This window comes from Homalodisca vitripennis, chromosome 1, assembly GCF_021130785.1.
Source record: "Homalodisca vitripennis isolate AUS2020 chromosome 1, UT_GWSS_2.1, whole genome shotgun sequence".
NCBI classification, from domain to species: domain Eukaryota; kingdom Metazoa; phylum Arthropoda; class Insecta; order Hemiptera; family Cicadellidae; genus Homalodisca; species Homalodisca vitripennis.
This window is the reverse complement of record NC_060207.1, coordinates 106,926,631-106,950,729: the sequence shown is the minus strand read 5'-3', so window position 1 is coordinate 106,950,729 and position 24,099 is coordinate 106,926,631. Positions and strand designations below refer to the sequence as shown.

Sequence of the window (24,099 nt, the reverse complement as noted above, 5' to 3'; positions counted from 1 at the left end):
CTATTGAGTCTCTTTTGTCTACCTTGATATATTATTATGTAGTACACATGTATTGAGTCATCATTTGAGGAAAATACCAGATAATGTAATTGATCATTGATCAATACTTTCGAAAATGTCATACTTTTGCACTTATCCTAGATTTCCAATGTTAGAAAATCAATATTATATATTCAAATAATTATAATAATAGTAAACATGCATTAACTCTGAGGCGTTATTGTATGAGAATGTCAGACAATGTAATTGATCTTTTGTTGCAGGAAATGTCCTACTTATGCATTTACCCTAGATTTGCGATGTAAGAATTTCAAAATAGTTACTCCATTTACAGCCTTCAAAAAATTTAAAAAAATATCTCCTAAAAAATAAAACCTGTTTGCATTATTATGTTATAATATACAGTTTTTATGTTTAAGAAATTTAAATGAGATTAACAATAATATGGGTTGGTGTAAATGGACCTAGGGGTATCTGGGTCAAAGACTGCTCACTTTAACATTTGAAGAGCATTTTACATGTGTGCCATTAGCAACACTGCATGAATGTGTCTACTGTTCAAAACAACTTACTTAATCCTTCCTGGAATTTGTTTCTGCAAGAAGATATATCAAAATGTTTTGAGGTTAAAAATATCTCATTGTATTATTGTTTTGGAGATATTAGTAATCAAAATAAGTGCTCTCATAACTTGTTGCATTAGAACTTCACCATAGTATACAACTGAAGGTATTATAGTTAGTTTAGAGCTTAGGATAGATGTCCCCTTCCTGGCCCCAGTTAACTCTTCAGCTTTGACGTTTATGTAGAGGCCCAGTTACCCTGCTGTCTGTGCTTTTTAAGTGCTTGAAATAATTTTATCACTCTGTATCATAAACAATAAAGCTAAGTAGTATTGGAAGCTGATCTTTTTAATATGTGTACTGAAATATCGTTCGTAATTCTACAGTATACTTGAAAAAAGATGTTTGTCCTCCTCCAACAGGAAGTTTCAGAATCGGAAGTTGGCTCTTCTTCAACCACTTTCCTGCTAGATAAGGAGATACTTCAACAGTTTATGGGCGAAAAAGCTTTGAAGATCTGTCATTAGACATGATAAAAACAGAAAAAAATATTAGAAAACCTAGGAAAAACAAAAAAAGTCTTGTCAAAAACTGCAAAGTTTTAACAACTAAAGATTATCTGTTAAAATTAGAACCAGAAGAGAAGGAGAAGCATTTTACATTTGGTCACACACTGTCAATCTGACTCACTTTCTGGTGTATAGTAGACTGGTATTGGTATGCACTGCTCACCCCTATATTATGCACAATAATTATCTCAACTAGAATAATTAAGAAAGGTCCATCAACAAATTTCAGTATTATCATGGATTAAAATGATAGTGAAACTTCATTAGTAAAATATTATTAAAACAACACTTGATGATGGATGGATGATTTTAAATGTCATAGGATTGTGGACATTTGCCATTGTTATATGTTACAGAACGTTTTGTAACATATAAGGATGGCAAATGTTCACAATGCTATTATCTTTTCAAAACAAAACTTTTGTTCAGCAATAATGTTATAAGGTCAAACAAATGTAATAAACACGGATGATATAAACAATACAACACTTTTTCAATCATGTTTCTGCTACTAATAACCGTAAATAAACACATTCACATGAAGACTTGTTCATGTGTCTAGTCATTAGTCATCCCAATGTCACATTCCTGTAAAAAACTAAAATGCGTCTGTATCTGAGGAGGTAACATGCAAACAGGCTTAAGTCACACAAAAATCAAAGTTGAGTTAGATGTGCATTGCATTGTTCTGTTGTAGTTAAAGTGGTTTATTCTATCTGTTTCATGCACAAAAAATTATTTCCAATGGTAAAAGCATGTTAAAAACCTCCTTTACATGCAAAACGACTTATTTTCCACTGTACTGGTTCATGCAAACCAACTTATTTCCAACCAACCAATACAGTACTCAATACAAAATTTTTTCCCAACTGTGTCTGGTTCTAAAACCTCTGTATGTTCAAAGTTTTTTCGCACTGTTATTGGTGTTGGAGAAACTAAAATTAAAAACATAGCAAAAAAGTGCATTTTGGGGTTGCTGTTGAAGAGAAAAGAGGTGACACAACAAAAAATAAGAACTATCTGAAGAAGGAAAGTGTTAGAGAGTACATAAAGAAACTCAGAGGAACTGAATCACATTACAGCAGAAAGAAGTCCAAAAGATTATATCTGAGTAGTGAGTTAACTATTAGTAAACTATGTAAAATGTATAATGATCAGTGTGAAGAGGAGTTGAAAGTGAAATGCAGCATGTTTAGGAGGATTTTTGTAAACGAGTTTAACATAAGTTTTAAGTCACCTGCCTCCGATACTTGCAGTATGTGCTGCCTTCTCAAAGAACAAATTAAAAGTGCAACAGCACAGTCTGCTGAAAGGGCGCAGCTAATGGTTGAAAAGCAAGTTCATTCTATAAGAGCAAAAGCGTTGTATGAGTACATGAAAATGGATGTTCCTCATTCTATTAGCCTTTGCTTCGATCTTCAACAAATCCAGCCACTACCGAAAACATCAAATCAAGAAGCATATTACACGAGACAAATTGGGTTTTATAACTTTTGTATTACTGATCTAAAAATTCAAAACCCCATATTCTACACTTGGACAGAGGAGCAGGCAGGGAAAGGCAGTGTCGAAATATCATCGGCTCTCTTTAACTATTTGACAGAAGCTGATTTTCAGGGCTGTTCGGTACTAAGGTTGTTTAGTGATGGTTGTGTTTCTCAAAATAAAAATAATGTTGTCCTGAGAACACTGATTCATTTTTTGGAAACACACAAAACATCAATCCAAAAGATTTTATTTTATTTCCCCGCACACGGACATAGTTTTTTTACCTGCCGACCGTGTGTTTGGAAGAGCAGAAAAGCAGTTGCGAAAAAACCCATAATTTTTACTAAACAGGAATACAATGACATTTACAGTGGCATAGGCAAGGTAAGATCACTAGGAGAAGATTTAGTGCAGTCATTGAAGCGAAAAATACGGTCTTACCTACGAATTTTTTTACTGTGAACCGATTTGCATGAAATTTTGGAATTAGGCTCATCTTACCCTTAACTATTATTTTTAAGGGGTGTAAACAACCCCTTAATGGAAAAATTGACATTGAGACATTTATCGCTAGAAAACATGTCTAATAGTAAGTGGTGAAATTGTAAAGTGTTTTCTAACACAATTACCTCATATTTAAATAATTTTCAACCCCTTGAAAATCTTACAACCCTTGCAAACAACCCCTAAATTGAAAAAATCACAAAAACATACTTTGGTATGACACAAAAAGATGTAAGTATGGAGTAAATAATATTTTATATTCTCTATAATAATTATCAAATTTTTAGCCCCCTTTCAACCCTTGAAAACTACCCTTTGATAAAAAATTGTTAAAAAATGTTTTTTGATAAAATTAAAAGGATTTAAATATTATCCCACACTCTCGAATATGATTATCATATTTTTAAGTTTTTCTACCCTTAAAACTACCCCTAAATTAAAACAGTAAATATATATGATTACATATTTAAAAATAATTAATGTAGAGTAAAAAATTGCCATTTGTTGAATAAAATATTTATAAATTATATAAAATTCACTCAAATGTGTTATATATAGCCTACATATATAACGTTGGTTTGTATTCATGCCTACGTTTCGAAAATATATGAGCCATATTATGTATATAGATACACATTACAATAGTTTTGGGTCTCTATTATACTGCGTACTTTCACATTGCTCCAAATATTCACACTCCGAAATGTTCAGTTACTAAGTAGAAAAAAATATGTTTTTGGACCATAACTCCTTCAATTTTCATACTATCACAATTTATAAAAAACCATTGTAAAGGTAATTAAGAGAGCTACAACATCCTTTATTGCAATATATAGTAAAAAACCTTTTTCTAAAACGGTGAAGGGTTAAAAGGCTTAAGAGACGCTGTGATTGCGCTGCCACGCGCTCTTTAAACAATCATATCTCCGTCAATTTTTGTTTGACATAAAAAACAAAAAGACCAAATTGTTTGTCAGAAAAATACCTAAATTTGTCACCCCTACACTTTTATACGTATCTGTCATCATTTTTTAGATATTATGAAAAAAGGTGGTTTTTTTAAATTGAATTTTTTTTAATCGTGACTTTTTTGAAAAATATGTGTCCTGAAGCAGCCAAACTGATAAAATCCATCAAACTCTTCATAATAAAGTTAATTCTAGGCGGAATACGATTATTTTTAATTTTGGCGGAAATTGCACTTATGAAACCCATTGATTTAAAAGAAAAAACATTAGATGCTCCTCTTATTTGCAATACAGCTCACTTATTTTACGTGCAAAAGACGTTTAATAGTGCTCATTTTAAAGCTTATTTCAAGCACTACAAAACCATTTTTTATTAGAATGCCTAAAATGCATCTGCTTGCCGCTAGATGGCATTGACCACATCGATTAAATTTCAGACAAAATAAAAATCGGCTTTGATCTTTAATATCTAGCTTAATATTGCACTTAGAATCTTTATAAAAAAACCAAATTGTTCATTTTTTAACCTACTAAACTTTTGTTCTTTATAAAATTTTCGATAAAACGTTTATTTTTAGAGATATTTGCAAAAAAAACGTGAAAAAAGTGCGAATTTTCAATTGCCAATAACTTGAAAAGTATTAAATTTTTCGAAAAACTTTGTAGATGATTTTATGCTTAAAATTAGACCTTCTATCGATATCCGAGGTTATTTTAAAAAAGAAAAATTCACCCCTGAGAAGGGGTGGCAACCACCCCCAGGGTGGTTGCGGAGTTCAAATCATTTTCACTTTTGAAGTTAAGGGTAGGATGAACCTAATTCCAAAATTGTATGCAATTCGGTTCACAGTAAAAAAATTTGGAGCAATAATGCTTCAATGACTGCACTAATTGGCCTTTACTTGGTACTAAAAAGCTCAGTGAATACTATAAGGACATCCAATCAATTAGTGAACTGAAGAGAATTGAAATACGCTACCGGACACAAGAAGAAATAGAACACCTCCAAAATAAAGGAAAAGGAAATTCTTACAAAAAGATTGTGTTGGTAAGAGATTTGAAAAACTACAGGTATAAAGAAGAAGTCTTTTGTATCTTTGAGAAAGAAAGGGAAAAAGAATCTTAGACAAGTGAGACTGGAAGAACTCCCACTTCATCATGTGTTAACTAAAGAAAAGACCAAAGATGTTGACAAACTTTTGAAGAATATGTTTGGAGAGGACTGGTCTACTTCTAACCCATGCCTTAATTGGTACAAGAGTTTGATTTTTGATGAACCCGCTACAGCAGCTGCTGGTGAGGAGCAGGAAGAAATGTGTTACTGCCTCGACGATGAGCGCTGTGACTTGCATATTTAAAAACTTGTTTGTTTTTTGCCTTAACTACTTATTTTGACAATTTTTTTCACTTAGATAAGGCCTATTGTATTATTTTATAAAATTAGAGTTTGTCCAGAAAAACATTGTTCCTATTCTTACGCTGTGACTTGGCACTTGGATGTTAAAAAAACTGTTTGTTTGTTGCACTACGTATTATGACAATATTTGTCACTTAGGTAAGGTCTATACTATTATTTTATAAAAATAAAAGTTTGTTCAGAAAAACTTTACTTCACTGCTTACATGCAAATTGGCTTATGTCCACAACATATTACATGCAAACCGACCTATTTCCACTGAGTTCGTGCAAAAGGTTTTATTACCAAAACAAAATCAATTTTTTAACTACTTTTTAAGCTGCCCTAACTAAAATGAGTACTTGAATCTCATGTTTGAAACCAATACTATTGCACAACTTTGATTAGAACTCATTATCCTTTTTCAGAGCAAAGCTACAAGTTTGCATTTTACCTCCTCATCTATTCATTTTATTGTAAATATTAGATATCAAATGTTATTTTATGTTATGATTAGCAAGGACTTACATTACATTTATATAGATAAAAAGATTACATTTGTATTTCAGTTTAATAAATTGCTTTCTTCATACTTAGTATAAAATATTTTGTGTTTAAATTTACTTAGAATACAGTAGTAATGTATTTGATATTTTTAATATCCTCTGGCCAAGATTAATTATATCAATATCAGCACCTTAATTTGCATGTGATACGCGTATAACTGTAATTATATTTTACTGATGGATGTATTTTTGATCGATGTTTGAATGTTTGGACTTAATCATACAAAATTTACTGGACCATTTTAAACGCATACCATACAGCATCAATATAGAGTAATACATTTTAATCCTGTGTTTTTCATGGTGATGCATTTTTGCCACTAACAGATTTGTTTATTTAATGTCTTTAGTGTGTGTTTATCAGTAAATATTAAGCAGCAAACTAAGTGTAAGATGGCTTGTGGTACAAGACATTTCTGACTTCAGCCACTCTTTATTTATACTTCCAATACACCATATGGTTTCTCAAATACTCAATTTCATTTTTTAAATCCAAGTCTGTACAAACCATGACTAGGTAAATAAAGTCGTAGTAGTTATATTCATAAAAAGATTAAGAGGCAATTTTATTTTGAAGTTTCAGTAATTAGTATAGAATAATCAAGGGAAGGTAAACATTTGGGAATAATTTGAAACAGAAAGAGAGTTAAATAAATAAATAAAAATGTTAAATAAAAACTAGTTTCTCAGTTACAACTAGTTTTCATAATGACTCATGTCAAGTACATAAATTACATTAAAAGACATACATTAATAAATATCATAGAATATAAGTTATAAACTGCAATAAATAAATACATTTTGTCAACGGATACTTAATTAGATTGCCTAGAGCTTACTAGAGCTAGAGTTACTTGAAATCAACAAATAGAAGTGTCCCTATAGGAGCACTTTAAGGTCTGTAAAAAAATATTCTCCAAGATATGGGGCCTCAGTCCAGAACTTAGCTTCTAGCTGCATCAAATAGAACCCATTGAGGCTTAAAGTAGTACAAATGATTGTAACAAGAAAATTACAGTTGTTACAGACACAGTCATGTCAGAAAATAAGTGGAACAATAAACTCATGTCCTGAGTTACTGTTGCATTTTGTTTGACTTTCTACCATTAAGCACAGAAGTTAAGGAAAGGAATATTTAGGTGCTCTTAAACTTGCAGACAGTCTTCAAGGAGGAAGCTATGATCATCAGAAATCCTCGGTTTTCTTCATAGCCAAACATATATAAACTGTTTCCTTATTTTTGTTTGCACAGCAAATTCCAATGGATGAAACGACTTGTAAAAGTTGTATGAATAGGTTTTTGGACTCGGAGGAGAGAATGTAAAGTAAATCCAACTGTAAGCACTAGTAAAGGCTAACAGTGAACAGGAAGGAGACCTTAGAACTGCTTCTGGAGACGCACTTCCTGGGGGGTCACTTGACTCGAAATGAGGATATCTATTCTCTAATCGAGGGGAGATCCAGCCGAGAGGTTGCTAATGCCAGACAACGGTCTAACAGACTATTTACACATGAAAGAATTAAATGGGCAATAAGATCGTTCAAACCATTTAAATCTCCTGGGGTAGATGGGGTTTTCCCAGCCCTTCTTCAAGATATTACCATATCACCCACTTAGTCCCACTCAACACGCTTACATAGAAGGTAAATCAACTACCACAGCTTAGTGGGAAAGGTGGAGAACACCTTAAATGCGTCTTTATTGGCATTGAAGGAGCCATCGACCGAGTAGCATATCAGTCCATGGAGACTGCGATGGAACATTTTGGAGTTCCCCCAGATGTAGTCAAATAGATAGTAGCCCTCCTAAAAAGCAGACAAGTAAAAGCAAAGACGAATCTGCCGCAATCACGGCCCAGAAAGGCTGCCCCCAGGGGGGGGAGTTCTGTCTCCTCTCCTGTGGGCGATTGTGGTGGATTATCTTCTTAGCAAAGCAGAGAAGAGGGGAACAAGGCTACTATGTTATGCGGACGACCTAGTGCTTATGATCAAAGGGAAAAACAAAGGCACGCTGGAACATCTAATTCAAAAAGAACTAAACCTCATAAGCAACTGGTGTCATGGGGAAGGTCTACAGATCAACACATCTAAAACAAATATGATTACCTTTACCAGGAAGAGAAAGTTCCAGCTTACACAACCTGTTCTGGAAGGAATCAGCATAAACCAAACAAAAGAAGTGAAATACCTGGGTTTACTCCTGGATGAGAACCTCACTTGGAACTCCCAGATTGAAAACAGGATATCCAAAGCGACAATGGCCCTTTGGGCCTGTAAGAGACTTTTTGGATTCATAGGGACTTAAACCCAAAATGATATATTGGGTTTACGAAACCATAATTAAACCAATGATCACATATGCTGCCTTAGTGTGGTGGCCGAAAATAGAACAAAAAACAGCTTCTAAAAGGCTACAGAGTTTTCAAAGGCTAGATTGCTTAAGCATCACGGGAGCGATGAGCTCCTGCCCAACACTAGCAATTGAATCTGTCCTGGGATACTCTCCTCTGGGGCAGGGGGTGGTTAGAACAGCCGCTCTAAGTGCAATAAAGCTTCTAGGAACAAAAGCAATAAATGCTACCTCCTTAGAAGGCCACATGAAGATATTACAAGTATTTTCTGAGGCTGGAATGCTAACCAAAGTGTCAGACGCAATGGTTAAGAAATACTCCTTTGACAACCCATATATGGTCTCTTACGGAAGTAGGGATAAATGGATTAAAAAGGAGGCCTACCCTACAAAAGGAGTCCTGAAGTTTTACACAGATGGTTCACTCCTTGACTCTAGGGCAGGATACGGAATACACGGACCAGGAGTCGACATGGTTGTGCCCCTAGGAAGACATGCCACGGTTGTTCAGGCGGAGGTCGTGGCAATAGACTCATGTTTCAGAAGACTCATACAAATGAGGACAAAAGGATTAAAATACCTAACACTTTCTGATAGTCAGGCTGCATTGAAGGCATTTGATACCTGTTTGTTTGATTCGAAAGTGGTCTGGGAATGTAAGAATGCTCTAGCTGAGCTGGCATTGAATAACAGAGTAACACTCGGTTGGGTACCGGGTCATGAAGGCATTCATGGAAATGAAAAAGCAGACATCCTCGCCAAAAAGGGAGCGGAATCCACAATGGTGGGGCCAGAGCCAGATTGCGGGATAGCCTTCTCCAACATTAAAGCTCTGGTCAAAGATTGGGAAAAGAGGATAAGACACAATAATTGGAGTAGAGCCTCAGGATTAAGACTATCCAAATTGTTTATCTCCCCTTACGTTAAAGGGTGGGCAGCTCTCTTAGATCAGAATAAGGAGGATATCAGACTAATATTAGGAATGTTGACAGGACATAGCCCCCTAAGGAAGCATCTTATGAAGGTAAGCCTTAGCCAGACTAACGAGTGTAGACTCTGTGGAGGAGAGGAGGAATCAGCAGAGCATATTGGGTTAGATTGTATTGTCATCTTAGAAACTCGGAAAAGATACCTGGGAGCATATCTCCTCTTCCCCAAGGATATCAGAGACAGGAGCCCTCAAATCGGATTGGTTCTGCAAAAGTCTCGGACTTTGAGGACACACAATTAAATTAAGAGAGGCGCAAAGGTCCTTTTAGTACTAAGCAACAAACACATCCTCACAAACAAACAACACAAACTGTCCTCTTCCCTCAGGAAGGAAAAAAAACTGTAAGCACTTGGTTCATAGAACCTGTATTGGTACGATCAAATCTATGCATCAAGTACACGCTAACAATCTAAACAAAGGTGGACCTGTAATCGAATTGATGCCTTGATGATAACTCGCAACCGCAATTCTTATTGAAAGCTAAACTAACATCCTGGTTTAAACTCAATACCAAGGTGGATGAATTTGGCGATGTTCCAGGAGCCGTTAAAGCCAGTACGGCTGATCTTAAAGGCATAACCTACAGGAATGTCGCGCTGGTACCCAGATTTGATGACATCGCGGCCTGTGTGGATAATATAGAGCGGAACAGATTCATGTCCGATAAAGTTGGAGCCATATTTATAGCCATTGAAGAACGCCCAACCCCAACAAGCCTCTACCCAACCCACCTATGATTAATGGCGGAATTTAATGAACGCACCAAACGGGCCCAAAACTGTCCGAAACTGTATGGCTAACTAAAACAAATACTTATCAAATAACAATAAAAAAGTGATTCTCTAAGATAAATAACTTTATTTGCATAATCTGAACATAAGGTTACCTTATTACCACACATATACAACAATACGGTTGCTAGTAACTTAAAGAATGCGGCATAATAACTTAGATTAAGGGCATACGCAGCTTAACAGGGAAGTTAAGTTATGTATGTACCGCGGACGGTTTGCCCGAGTCCACTGCTTTCAACGTAGACACACAAATCTAACACGATAAAGAACTAATCAATATAGCTGCTGCTTCTCTGCGGTTTATCCCCTAGTCTTTTATGCAAAATTGCTCTGTCAAGATGAAGTAAGAAAGGGCTTGCTGACCGAATCTGCCTTGTCAAGATAAAATCTAGATAAAATAAGAGAATCTTTAGTCAACATAAACATATCATCTTACAATGAATTATCGGATCCTAACGATTCTTTCCAGGACCTTGTCTTCTCTACTAGCGAGATTATTTCCAGTCATACCCCTTTGGGAGGGGTTGACGGAGTACGTTGTCCAGCATGGTTCACCAGACAACCTAAAACAACAGAAAATGGCCCATAAGGCATATAAAAGCTAGGTAGTCCCTAAATTAAATCGAGTACACCAGACTCAGCTTTCTCTGACGAAAATGTGCCAGCCTGGCTAGAACCTGCTGTCACAACTACATCTCACACTTTCTCGGTCTTCCCATCTATCCTTAAAGCAATCTGGAGCTACGTCAACCGATTTAGGAAATTCTCATTAGTTATGCAACACTAAAATACAACGACATAGAGTCGGAGCCTCAAGATGTGTGCAATATACTTGCAATTTAGTTCGCTGGCGTCTTCATTCAGGCTCCTCACCTCCCAAGCACCACATCTTACGCCGTCGATATCTCTTTCAACTTGCGAATTGAGGGATGAGAGTGTGTGCAGGAGGTCCGCTAGTTTGGATGGCCCCAAAGGTTGTGGCCCTGATGATATCCAACTCTCTGTTCGGCTATCCTGCTTTGATCTGCTTACACCATGTCAAACCACCTTGTTCAACAGCTCACTGCATTTGGGAGCCTTTCCCAGCGTTCTAAAGGAAGGATTCATTGTATCAATTCCGAGGGTGAGATACCTAAGAGTAGCTTAGTTCTAATTCTAGACCCACCATAGTTACATTATTATGCATCGGCAAAGTCTTCGAGGGCCTAGTGCTTGAGCACCTGACACGTAGTTTATCCCATGTACTTTGCGAAGAACAGCACGGCTTCAGACGCTGGCGATCTGCAACAGAATTTTACTACAGAATTTGTTCAAAGGGTGCCAGGTGGATGTTTGTACCTGGATTATGCGAAGGCCTTTGATAGAATTGATCACCCAATACTTGAAAAGCTAAAGGGTTATGGTATATTGGATTCTCAGCTGAAATAGTCCAATCGTATTTTTTTCCGGTCTCATTGTGAATTTCGCATCATGTAAGGCTAGATAAATTATTGTGACATCGAGCGTCTCAAAAGACTCGTTGTAGGGTTTATTCCTATCCCATATTGTAATTGTAGTCGAAGCCTACTGTTTGCTGACGACGTCAAGATTCTCGCGGACTTTTCGTCTGCAAACGACTGCGAGTAACTCTAGTTAAGGAGGCTACCAATACCTGGACGCACCTTGCGCTTTAATCGCGTTTCTGGTTGGACTTTCTCCACCGAGATTGCACCGTGAGATTGTAGACATATACCTCTTATACAAGCTGCTATCTGGATATATCGACTGCCTCGTATTACTTTTGTCGCTGCAGATAAGAATCCCTTTTAGGACGCGATCTCAAGCGTTATTTGCCAACCGATCTTATCCGACAAGTTACCAACGTCATGCAGCTATCTCTAGACTCATATAGCTGGGTAACGAGGTTTTACCTCAATTACACTGATTTCTGGGATTCAGTCACGCCAGTTTGAGGAGGCAGGTTCGTTCAATTCTCCTGACAGGCTCTAAGCTGTGAGGCAGGTTTGAGAGATGGTGATGCCTCAGATTGATTCATGAACGCTGTCTAACATATGTTGTCTTATTCATTACCGATTGATTCATTATACTTTTGAATTATGTATCTATATTATTTTTGCTGGCCATATATGTAATTATATTTATTTCTGTTATCGTTTTGGTTGTGTTATTCATCATATTTATTATTTTAAGCCATATTTATTAAGTTGCTTTATTTTTAAAGGCTTTTGTCGTCACTATTATTGTGTTATTTATTCATCGAATTATTGCGCCATGCCATATTATTATATTATTTGCCATATTTATTATATCCACTGCTCCTTAGTTTTATTTTGCTACTGCTGTAGTATTTCTGTATTAATTCTGATTTACTATATTATCTGCTGTCGTTTTTAATATTTATTATTATTATTATGTTCATATTAGCTTGTTGATATTATTTAGGTAGTATACCTATGTTTTTTCTAACATTATAGTTGAAGTTGTACCGTTGTTGTTCTATGCATGCAATGTTGCTCCTTTTTAGCAATGGAGTTTTTGGTAAATAAATAAATATCTCAAGAATGAATTGAGCTATGAACTTGAAATTTTGAATGTTGAACGTTATTTCTTCTTAGGCAATGTCACTCTTCGTATTTGGTGATAAAAAAGTGTGTCTATGGAATTTGGCTGAGTCTTAACGCAGCCTAACTATCCGGAGAATGAAATCACTTCATCGCGGACTTCAAATTGTGCAAAAGATTTATTTCTACAGAAAATGAAAATGAATTATATACATTAAATTTTTTCATGTATGTATATAATATGACATTAGTGAATCCTGTTGCGCGCACGTTGCGTGGCGTACTCATATCTTGTAATAATATGACAGAAATAGCATTTAGGCCTAAGTATAATTTTAAGTATACTTTGTGAAATTGTTAATTGTATAGCTACAGTTTAGTTGAACTTATCAAACAAAACAGAATTTTTGAATTTTGAGTGGTAGAGTATGTACATATTTTTTATGACCGGGTATAACATTTTCAGGCAACATATCAAGGTATGTTTGTACCTACAATAGTATCAAATAACCTTTTATATTGTTTGGCACGAACATTCTTTCTTAATAGTTGGCTTTCTGTTAAAAAGTATACAGAATTGTGGGTAAACAAACATGTGTTTTGTACTGGAGTTAGTATTTAGTAAAACTTGACTTGGTTGGTAGACAGACAGTGAGTACAGTAGTTTCAATAATTTTATAGTTTCATGACAATATGGAGTCGTGAGAGTTCAAGTTCTACGCGGAATGACATGGAGTTATAAATTATTTAGGAAATTGTGACCTGTCATATTGAGTAAGTATTATATTATATTTAATAAGTACAATATAAATTATTATTATGTAATGTAAAGTAGAACTGATTGAATTGACGATTTTCAAAGATGCATTACCGCCCAATTTGTGAACTAGGGCTTCTTATCTTTAACTGTTGAGAGGAAATAATTTGATTAGAGGTTATTTAATTATTTTTATAGTTGTGTTCCAACTCTGCATTAAAAACAAAAGTGGTAGTAGGTATAATTTGGGCGAATTTGATGATTTGTTTAAAGGGATAAATTGGTCTTATTTAGTATCAGCTCTCATCCAACAGTTGTGTTTTTAAAATTTGTGCAATGAACGTGTTTAAAAAGTTTAATTCCAACTGGAGTCTCATGTATGTGTAATAATCATTTCCTTTGCTAATGGCTTTAGAACCACTGTTGACATGCATTTACAAACCATATCACTTGGTATTAACCTTAACCTTAAAATCATGGTTTAAGAGTAAAGTTAATATTTATCAATACTAGCTGTGATGCAGTATAGTAAGAGGCCATCACCACAATTGAATCAGGGTACAAATTTATTGATTCGAAATACCTAAACTATTGAATACCAAAACATTCTAATTATAGTTGGGCTATTTACGATTTGTTATTATCAGCTCTTTTTAATGTATTGAATAACAATAAGTTGTTGTTCCAAATAAATTCGAACAAAGTAAAATCATTTGTATGGTATTTGAATAGGCCCTAATGGAATAATGGACTTAAGTAAAATGGAGATGTACTTTTGTTATTTGTGTCACAAGCTGTCAGACATGTTAATCCTTCAGAATAGTAAAAAGCAATTAAATGTTAGGTCTATATTGTGTTGTGTGTTAATTTTATAATTACACATAGGCTACAAAGGTTTTTAATTCATCATTCATTTATTCCTTTTCTATATATAAAAACAGCAAAACTATAGTGTCATTAGAAATGACTAAAGTAATTCGGTTCAACATTTTAGTTTCGGTTTAGAATCTTAATGATTCGATTGTGGTGTTGGCTGCTTGGCTACAGCTAGTTGTATTTTAGTTAAATTACAGGTTCTCTATCACAGGGTCATTCCATATCAAATCCTCCATAGGGTGACACCCAAATTTATTTATTTGTCTAAATTTAAATAGATTTATTGAGTTGGTTCAAATCATTTAAATAAAAACCGTCACACACCACTTTTTTCTAATATCTTGATTAATATCTAAGATATAGTACATAGAAGTTTTAGTCAAAACTCGTTAATATTGTGGCATTTATCACATCGTGATGCTGCATCGTTTTACTTTTTTTTTGTAATATCTGCGATTTATTAAGATATTCTGATCAAAGCTATACCATTTTATTCAGTATGAAATTCTGAAGGAAAATATGTAATTAGTTAATACATATTTCGTTAGTTAATACATAGTAATAAAGCACCATATTTCGAGGCTACTAAATAGCCTAGAGAAGGATGCTGGTATAAACAGAACACTTCAAATAGAAAGAGATATAATAAGACATATACTTATTTGACGAAAACGAAAATAGTGATTTTGAAGGTTAACAAGGCGACGATGAAGAGGACAATGACACATCAGTGACCATAATTTTCTGACACTTGCCAATCTGGTGAAGAAGAAGTGATGGAGGAACAAGTAATTGAAGGTCATAATGGAAATGATAATGTATCCTTATCTCCAGTTCATAATTCCCAATATATTGGAAAAGATCAACTTCCTTATGGAGGTATTTTACAAAATTCAATTTTGGTAGGGGATGTCGTCAAAGGAGAAATATAGCAACATATTTACGTGGACCAATCCATCAAGCTAAAAATGTGACAACTCCAATCGAAGCAAGGGACTTATTTCTCCCAGACCTTCAGAAAATCGTGAACTACTCAAATATCTGAATCAGAGTTCATAGAAACAATTTTTTCCATGGGAGAAACGCTAAGGACATGGGTATTGTGGAATTAAAAGCCGTAATTGGACTTCTCTACTTGTAAGGCACGATAAAAGGTAATCATACTAATCTAATAGATTTGAGGGCCAGTGGTAGCACTTGTATTGAAAGACTCAGACTAACTATGTCTCTCAGTAGGTTTTCATTTTTATTGCGTGCCATACGATTTGATAACATTAACTGACCTTCACAGTGAATGAAAGAAAAAAAGAGGATAAGTTTTCACCTATTAGAGAAGTATTTGACAGGTTTATTGCAAAATTTAAGGACAACTACAACCCTAGTGAATGTATCATTATTGATGAGTTGTTGGAAGCATTTCATGGTAAATTTAAATTAAAACAACATATATCAAGTAAGCCCGTAAGCTATAGTCTGGAACCGTTTGTTTTAGCAGATGCTCTCTCCTTCTACTTATATAATGTGTAGTTATACCCAGGCAAACAACGTAACGGGCACTACGATGTGAGCAACAACAGTACAAAAGTAATTGTTCTAAGATTAGACCTTTGTCAGGGAGTGAAAGTATACTATACCAAAAAACTGGTATACATCCATGCCCCTTGCTGATGAACTTCTCCAAAAACATAATCTAATCTTGATACGAACAATTTTAACAAATAAAAGGGAAATTCCAACTTTATTTTTAAAGCTAAACCAAGACGAATAAACAACACCATTTTTGGATTCCAAGAAATTTCAACATTGCTTTCCTATGTTCCCAAAAAGAACAAGGTGGTATTGTTAGTTTTGACAGTGCACAACACTCTCACAATAGATGCTAGTTCAGAAAAAACCTGTAAACCTGAGATTTTAACATTCTACATCTAAAGTAAGGGTAGTGTAGATGTAAATGTCGAAATGAGAGGTAGATAATTAGTATTCAAGATGAGTAACCAATGTAGCCTCACAATATTCTACTCTCTATTGAATACATCTGCTGTAAATGCATCAATTATTCTTAAGACTCCGCACGAAATAAAGAATTAAATTGCCAGAAATGTTTGAAAATTTAATCCTAGGATCTGTACAAAGATCTCCTAAAACTATGTTTGACTGTGAGAAGCCTTGGGCAAGATGTACAAATCAGGCTAAGGCAACTTTTGGGAGAGGCAAAAAATGAGCCAAAGAGAAGACGTGAAGCACACAAGAATGTTGTGCATTCTATAACATAAAGAAAAATAGAAAATTCAAAACATCATTATGCACAATGTAATGTTTTTATTTTCAAGGAGCATACTTCATTTACTTGTGTCAGATACACAGGTACGGCGGAAGCCACTAATGACAGAGAACAGCTCTTTTTGATTGAAGAAATGTATTTGTGAGTTAATTTTGTATAAGAAGAATTTCTCAAACTAGTCATATAGTTAACATACTTTCAATCATCACATATTTTATAACAATAAGCTTTTATAAAATAATCATTTTCAAAATATTAATACGATTTATGTGGTAATTTAAGTTAACTTTTTTATTTCTCTGTTAACTAGTCAGTTATAATATATTTGTAAGTAGTAGCAGAGTCAGTTGGTTTATTCGAATTACGTGATGTTTCATAATAATTCATAATTATGTTTCAAACTTCAACATTCAACCATACCTTTGAGTAACATTAGTTCCAAAAAGAGGTAAGGTTTTTGTAACTTGAAAACTGATAATCTCAAACAAATTAATTTAGGGGTGTGGGCAGTTCTTAGGAAAGCAGTTACTTTAACTTTATTTGTAAAATGCCTTAGTGGGCTAGGATTAATCATGTTAATCATTATTCCTGAGAAAAAAGTTTGTTAAACATTTAATAAAAATGTATAACAAGCTATTTGTTACAAAAAGTTTTTTTATTCAGGTGTAAGTTTTAATAATGTATTAGAGCTAAGAATAAATGCCTTTTAATTTTATTCTGTATTAGATACTTAATTGCATTCATCCTTCTAGAAATACAGCAGGAAAGATCAAACAAGTTTGAGTCACAATCAGTGAATGAGTCAGTATGTACTGATTACATTGTTTCCCATCAAACAAACTCTTGGCTGGTTTAGATTAGACACTCCAGCTACTAGTTTCTTAAAAAAAGCTCTAAGAAATACTCTGTTGCAGGTTAAGTATCAGGATTTGCACATTAAAACTGAACAAAATATTAGTTTTTTTTTTTATTGAACAAGAATTCATTTAATCACCTGAAACTATATTGGAGTGTCCTTAACCCATATATGCCCAAGTTATTTTTAGGTTTCAAAATTAAATTTTACCCATTTATTTGTATTAGTATATCTGAACCAGAAAAATAATTAAAAAATTCTTACATTCATGGATTTTCCATAATTGACCGCCCCAAAAATGGGCATGTAAGGGGTCATATCCTATCGTAAGCCTAATACTAATTATTTTTGTATTTTTGGAAAAGCATACATAGAAACAAACATGTAATACCTAAATATATTGTTTTATTCAAATATTACATGATTTAAAAATAATAATTTAAATAAATTTTATTTTTAAAACTAACATATATTTTTGAAAATACATAATTATGACAGATTTTTCAGAATGATTTTTTTTCTACTGGGAATGAAACTTAACAAAACAATTGGCGTGGCATCCTACTGAACATTTCTGACATTTCTTGGTGTATTCTTGTGGCATTCAGCGCAGCGTATTCGAGTGGTATTTGAGACAATCAAATGGCCGATGCCATCCAAGCATAAGCCATCTGGAACACGGATCCTCGACTTCTTAGATGGTCTTCCAATTGATGGACGGTCTACATTTCTTCTCAGGTACACTTGAACTACTTCTCTGATAAACCCAAGAAAGTCGAAAGCATCTTTACTTTTGCCGGCTGGGCTTAGCTTATACAACTGAAAGGCGTTGTTCATGCTGCAACTAAGTGGGAATAAGTTAAGTTGCCAATACCACTTCTTCATCCTTATGGTTGGTTTGTAGGCTAAGACATTTTGATCAAGCCTATCAACTCCCCCCATGTATAAATTGTACAATCCAACACACAGTGGTCGCTTGACACTAATTCGTCTTTTCTCCTGCTGTGACCAGCGGTTGCATGAACCCATGGGAGATACTCCAGCACGATTTGATGCAAGTGTGACAACACTATTATCATTGGATCTGACAAGAGTAGTTCCTGACTTTCTGTCACTTAATTGCTCAAAGCTTCCTCTCTTTAGTTTTTTAAATAATTTGTGGTCAGTTAACGGAGCCTTCTCGATTCTGTCAACTCTAATTGTGTCAGTACAATCATGCCCATTTTCCTTGAGTTCTTCTAAAAGAGGCAGTGATGTAAAGTAATTATCTACAAACAGGCTATATTTACTGTCAGAGGGAAGTCTTTTGACCAGGTTCATTACCACTGACCCTCCACAACCTAAATGTGGATGGGTGTTGCCTGTAGATGCACCCTGGTAAGGTTCACCTTGAATAATGTAGCCTAAACGTGTACACATCGACCAAACTTTAAAACCAAACCTTATTGGTTTATTATGTATGTGCTGTTTTGCACCATGCCTCCCAAAATACCTTACCATTGATTCATCAATGCTAACATTCGCGTCTCTAGGAAAATATTCTAACCACTTTTCCTTTAAGTATTTCCAAAGAGGTCGGATCTTGGTATATTTGTCTGTAACGTCAAGATTGTTATTGTCTGCAACATGAAAATAACGAAGGATTTCTTCAAATCTGGTCCGAGACATAGCTGCTGCTACACCTGGGTGATGCGTGTCTGCACCTGTGTCCCAGTAGAGACGATTTCTGGCAACAGAGCAGTATTCACTCAATAAAAGAATACCAGTAAAAACACGTATTTCATGGGATGTTACATTAAAAGTATGATGGCCTTTGAACATTGCGTAGTTCTTTAATTCCTGAACTATCAAATCAATTAGTTGGTCATCATAAAATAATTCAAAAAACTCTGTTGGTGTTCGATCAACATTAATGAAATCTGGCATCTCCCATTCATGTTCAGGCTTTTGAACTATGTCTACTTGTTCCCATTTATGTGTAGGTAAAGATCCTTTCTTAGCTTTTTTATTCATTTGCTCAGAATGGGTCTTTTTCAAACATGGTTGTGTCTTAGAACTAACTAATAGGAGTTTTTACGTTTCCTATCAATTAAACCGTTATTACTAATATTAACTTGATCATTAGCTTCATCAATAACACTTGTCTGAGAGGGACTAATGTCTAAAAGATCACTGGAAGTGGAAGGTTTTTCTATTAGGTCTACTTCTACAGGATTATTTACAATGATATCTGGATCTCCAAAAGATATGTGATCAAGTCCATCAGAGGTAAGAGTTGTAGCTTGCAGTTGAGCCGGCGCTCTCAGCTGGTTACCTGTTAGTCGATTTATGTCGTCTTCCTCCTCATTAGCACTATCTTCATCACTTTGCAAAAAATTTTCAGGTGGCTCAGTGTACACTGTAGCAGTAAGGAGAGTATCTGTATTTCCTTCCAGAAACTGCAGTATATCTTCAACAGTGTATCTGGAATAAATAGATGACACAAGTATTTCTCAAAGTAAATCCGACTTAACAAATTTGTTTTTACTAATAACAGTTGGAAATAGAATGGTATTACCTATTGTGTGTAAAAGATAACTGAACTCAAATGTACTTTGGCTTGGCTATGCTATGTACCCTGCTATGCCCACTGCCCAATTTTGGGGCAGTAGGAAAAGTGAGGTTATGTTTACTCTGTGACTGAATAAGTAAGTTTATGATTATTTTTCACTAAAGTAATATACAAACAATAAATCCAACTGTAAAATAACTTTTACTTATGTGTCAGATAGAATTACTTACATGTTTTCCGAATCGATTTTCAATCTTCAAAATATTGACAGAAAAGATACAACAGCAAAACACTTGAGGCTTCTGCAGAGGTGCAACACACACTCTTGCAATCACTACTACCAACTGAACATGTAAGAAACACAAACAGTCCCTTTATAAACATAATGTACTTGTCAGAATTTTTGTTTAGTGCCGCCCCAAAAATGGGGCGTTGGGCATATAATTATGGGTTAATAGTATTCTGTGTTAGTTAGTTGAGCTGGTCATATCTTTACATAATATTTTAAAAAGTAGTGCCTTTCTGGCAAAAGTAATACAATCTGTGTAAAAGATTGTAGAAGCTTTCAGAGAAAAATTTGAGAATTGATGCAAATTAGAAACATGAGGGAACAAAGCACTTGAGAGATGCTGTGCTTGGTCAACTTCTTGTGACCACTTCCCAACCTAAAATATAAAATATAATTAAATAAAGATAACTTTTTTGACATTTTTATTCACCCATTAGGCCGAGAGTTAAGGGGGGTTGAGCATGTACTTCAAGCTGCAAGCAGTTTTTCTTTTAATTGTTGTCGTAACAACTTAGGTGAAGTAAACAACCCGTATTGTAACCTCCCAATGTGCTTGATAACATCAGGAGAAGTAGCAGTAGTAAAGACAAAGAGATAATGGTTGCCAAAAAAAAGGCATATGATCTAAAATTAAGAACTCATAAGCGTGAAAACAGTGCCAAACACATCACCAAGTCGGATATAAGTCAAAGCAGTATGGGAAATTATAAACTCAGAAAAGCAAAATAAACAGATGGATAATTGCCTAATGCGCATAGAAATACACAATAAAATCGAAGAAGACCCTTTAAAAATTGCAAATCAATTCTTTTCTAAAATCGCAGAAACAACGCTAGAAGAAAACCATAAACAGCTCCAAAACCTAACCTTTCCCTCTGAGCACAGAATACAAAATTTTAACCACTCTCATATGGAATTCACACCAACAAACCAAGAGGAAGTTCCTAAAAACCATACAGTCCCTAAAGTCAAAATTATCCTGTGAAGTAGATGAAATCCCATCAAAGGCTGTAAAACACTGTGCAAAGCAATTAGCAGGACCACTTGTAAGCATAATAAACAAATCCTTTAGCATTGGCCAATTTCCTTCTGCACTGAAACTTTCAAAAATCTACCCTAAACACCCTAAATGTAGCCACAACAAAACCAGTAAATTTTCGACCAGTCGCACTTATCTCCACTTTTCAAAGATAATTGAAAAAATAGCCCTTTCAAGAATGCTAAAGCATCTGGAACAACACAATCTCATTACCAGAAACCAACATGGATTCCTAAAAGGACGATCTACCATCACAGCAATAAATAGCCTAGTCGAATTTGTGACTGACCAACTTGAGAATCACAAACACGTCTCAGCAATTCTGTTGGACTATAGTAAGGCTTTCGATTGCCTAAGGCATAAACTTATCCTTCAGAAACTGTCACAACTGGGAATCAAAGGAAAGGCTGGAGATTGGGTAGAAAGCTACCTTGAAGGGCGTAGGCAGATGGTTGAGGTAAAAAAAAATCAATTAATGGGAGAGTTCAAGTTTATAAATCTGAACCACTACCAATAGTACGAGGAGTACCACAGGGCTCGGTACTGGGACCATTTATATTTGTACTGTTTACAAATGAATTCTCACAGCTGTTTACAACAAAATGTAGAACCCGTACTCTATGCAGATGACACAACCCTGATGTGTAGCAATGACTCAGCTCAAGAACTATACTTAAACATTTTAAACTCAATAAATAAAGCACTTAAATACTGCCTGAATAATGACTTAGCTATAAACCCACTTAAAACTACACAAATAAATTTCAGTAGAGGACGAGACAACTGTCCAGAAATTCCTTACATTTCAGTTAAAAATCACACAAAATTATTGGGAATTACTATGTATGGACTCTAACCTATCTTGAACAAATCACACTGACATCTTAACAAAAAAACTCAGTACTGTAATATTTGCAGTATGTCGGATGAAATGGATAGGTGGCATAGACGTAGCAAAGACAGCCTACTATGCGTTGGTTGAATCGCACATTAGGTATGGCCTGACAGCTTGGGCTGGGACATCTGAGGCAAATCTGACCAAAGTTCTTGTTCTGCAGAGAAAGGCGATTAGGGCGCTTGCAGACCTTAACCCAAAAGACAGTTGCAGAGAGGCTTACAAGTCACTCGGAATTGAAGACAATGAACAGTACATTATTTCCTTTTTTAAGTGGAGGGTTGTTTTAAATGGTGTTTCCCTAAGTATTTGTCAAAAAACAAAAGAAATTTTATACAAATTTATGTTTAATAAGCCAGGAAAAATATAAATGCCCCTTTATTTAAAATATCTAAAAATGAGAGGTGTACAAAAATTACGAAAAGTAGTATTTAAGGAAAGAAGTTATTCTAAAATCATTTATAGTAAGCTAAGAGACAGTACTATTTTTAAATTCACAAACATTGTCATGCTACTGATGCAACTCTAATAAGATTTCAAGAAAAGTCAATCGACAGCTTTTGGCAGAATGACATGAATGCAATGACAAAACCAATATCTCCTCTTTTTCATCTTCCATTACTGTCATAAAGAATGGAGAAGTAACCGATTGCAAGATATAAAACTGATGTTCAGCTGATCATTAATTCATTAACGACCATGACATACCATTTGGAAGTTATAAAACAGAGTTGAGAAACATTGTTGATGGATATTTGGTGTAGAATGAATTCAAATGATCCGTTGTTATCAGATGTGAAGGAATAACAAAATTTGAGAAATTTATGAAGGAGCTGTGGAGAGTACAGGGACTGTTAATCTCTATTTAGGGTGTTTATTTAGTAAATACCACCACCATGAGTTAAAATACAAAAAGACGAATAAAAACTGTTATGTTGCAATTCATAGAAGTGTAGACATTGAAGTTTTATTGAAACATGAGTTAGATATCCACCCAGCTTAGCAAATGAAGTAGTGAGTTGAAAAAATTATTAAGTCTGAACTGATGAATATTTTTGGAACTGTTAGAGCTTAAAAGACCATGTAAGATTCAGGGAATTTATATATTAATTTCATATTGTTGATTGGGTGGCTCTTATTAGTTCTGTACTGGACACTGTGTTATTAAACATAAAAAGTTTCCAGGACTTTGGAGAATATCATTTGTCTAAAGTAAAAAAAAAAATTGGGATACTAATCTAAGTATTCGAGTAGACATGATTTATTATAGTTATATTAAGTTTTGTGAGTAATTAATTAAAAGTGCTAAAATAAAAAAAATCATAAAAGCCAAAGAAAATCTCAGTTTTAGTAAAAATTTAAGACAATTATACATAACTCCCGAAACAATGGTACAGGTAAGCTTTAAAATAAAATAAGAAAAGTCTTACAAAGTACATTTTTAGATATACTATTGACAAAATAACGGTTTCTTCAGACAAGGGTCTCTATGTATCAGATTCTTTTGAGAAGACAAGTGAATCCAACATAAAAGACAAAGAACAGTCACTAGAATATTTTTCCATGTAAAACATACCCTGGTTAGTAATAGTAATGCTGTTAATCTAATTAACCATAGGCAAGCACAGGTATGTAATATAAAGGATATTGTTGGGCCAGTTGTACGAGGCCTATCCAGAAAGTAGATAAGTTTCGCTCTGTAGCCACTAGGGATGGGACTGTCACAGCCATTTTGATGTGAGGGTGTTTCTGCATTCAATGGCTCTCCTGTCATACTAGTGAGAGCTTACTTACATATGCATTCT

General features: G+C 34.6%; 2 protein-coding genes across 5 annotated transcripts in view; one reads left to right on the top strand and one right to left on the bottom strand.

Annotated features, from left to right (window-relative positions):
* Positions 1-13,369: 13,369 nt before the first annotated feature.
* The window catches only part of LOC124368740 (ubiquitin carboxyl-terminal hydrolase 33-like), an 88,253-nt gene continuing 77,523 nt past the window's right edge, over positions 13,370-24,099 (top strand). For all 4 annotated transcript variants that reach the window (XM_046826086.1, XM_046826100.1, XM_046826093.1 and 1 more), the window contains exon 1: positions 13,370-13,524. The gene's annotated coding sequence lies outside the window, so the exon portion shown is untranslated. The remainder of the gene's footprint in view (positions 13,525-24,099) is intronic.
* On the bottom strand, positions 18,063-19,489 carry LOC124368759 (piggyBac transposable element-derived protein 3-like). The gene has a single exon (XM_046826111.1). The coding sequence runs from the start codon at positions 19,444-19,446 to the stop codon at positions 18,082-18,084; it is 1,365 nt and encodes a 454-aa protein (XP_046682067.1). The 5' UTR covers positions 19,447-19,489; the 3' UTR covers positions 18,063-18,081.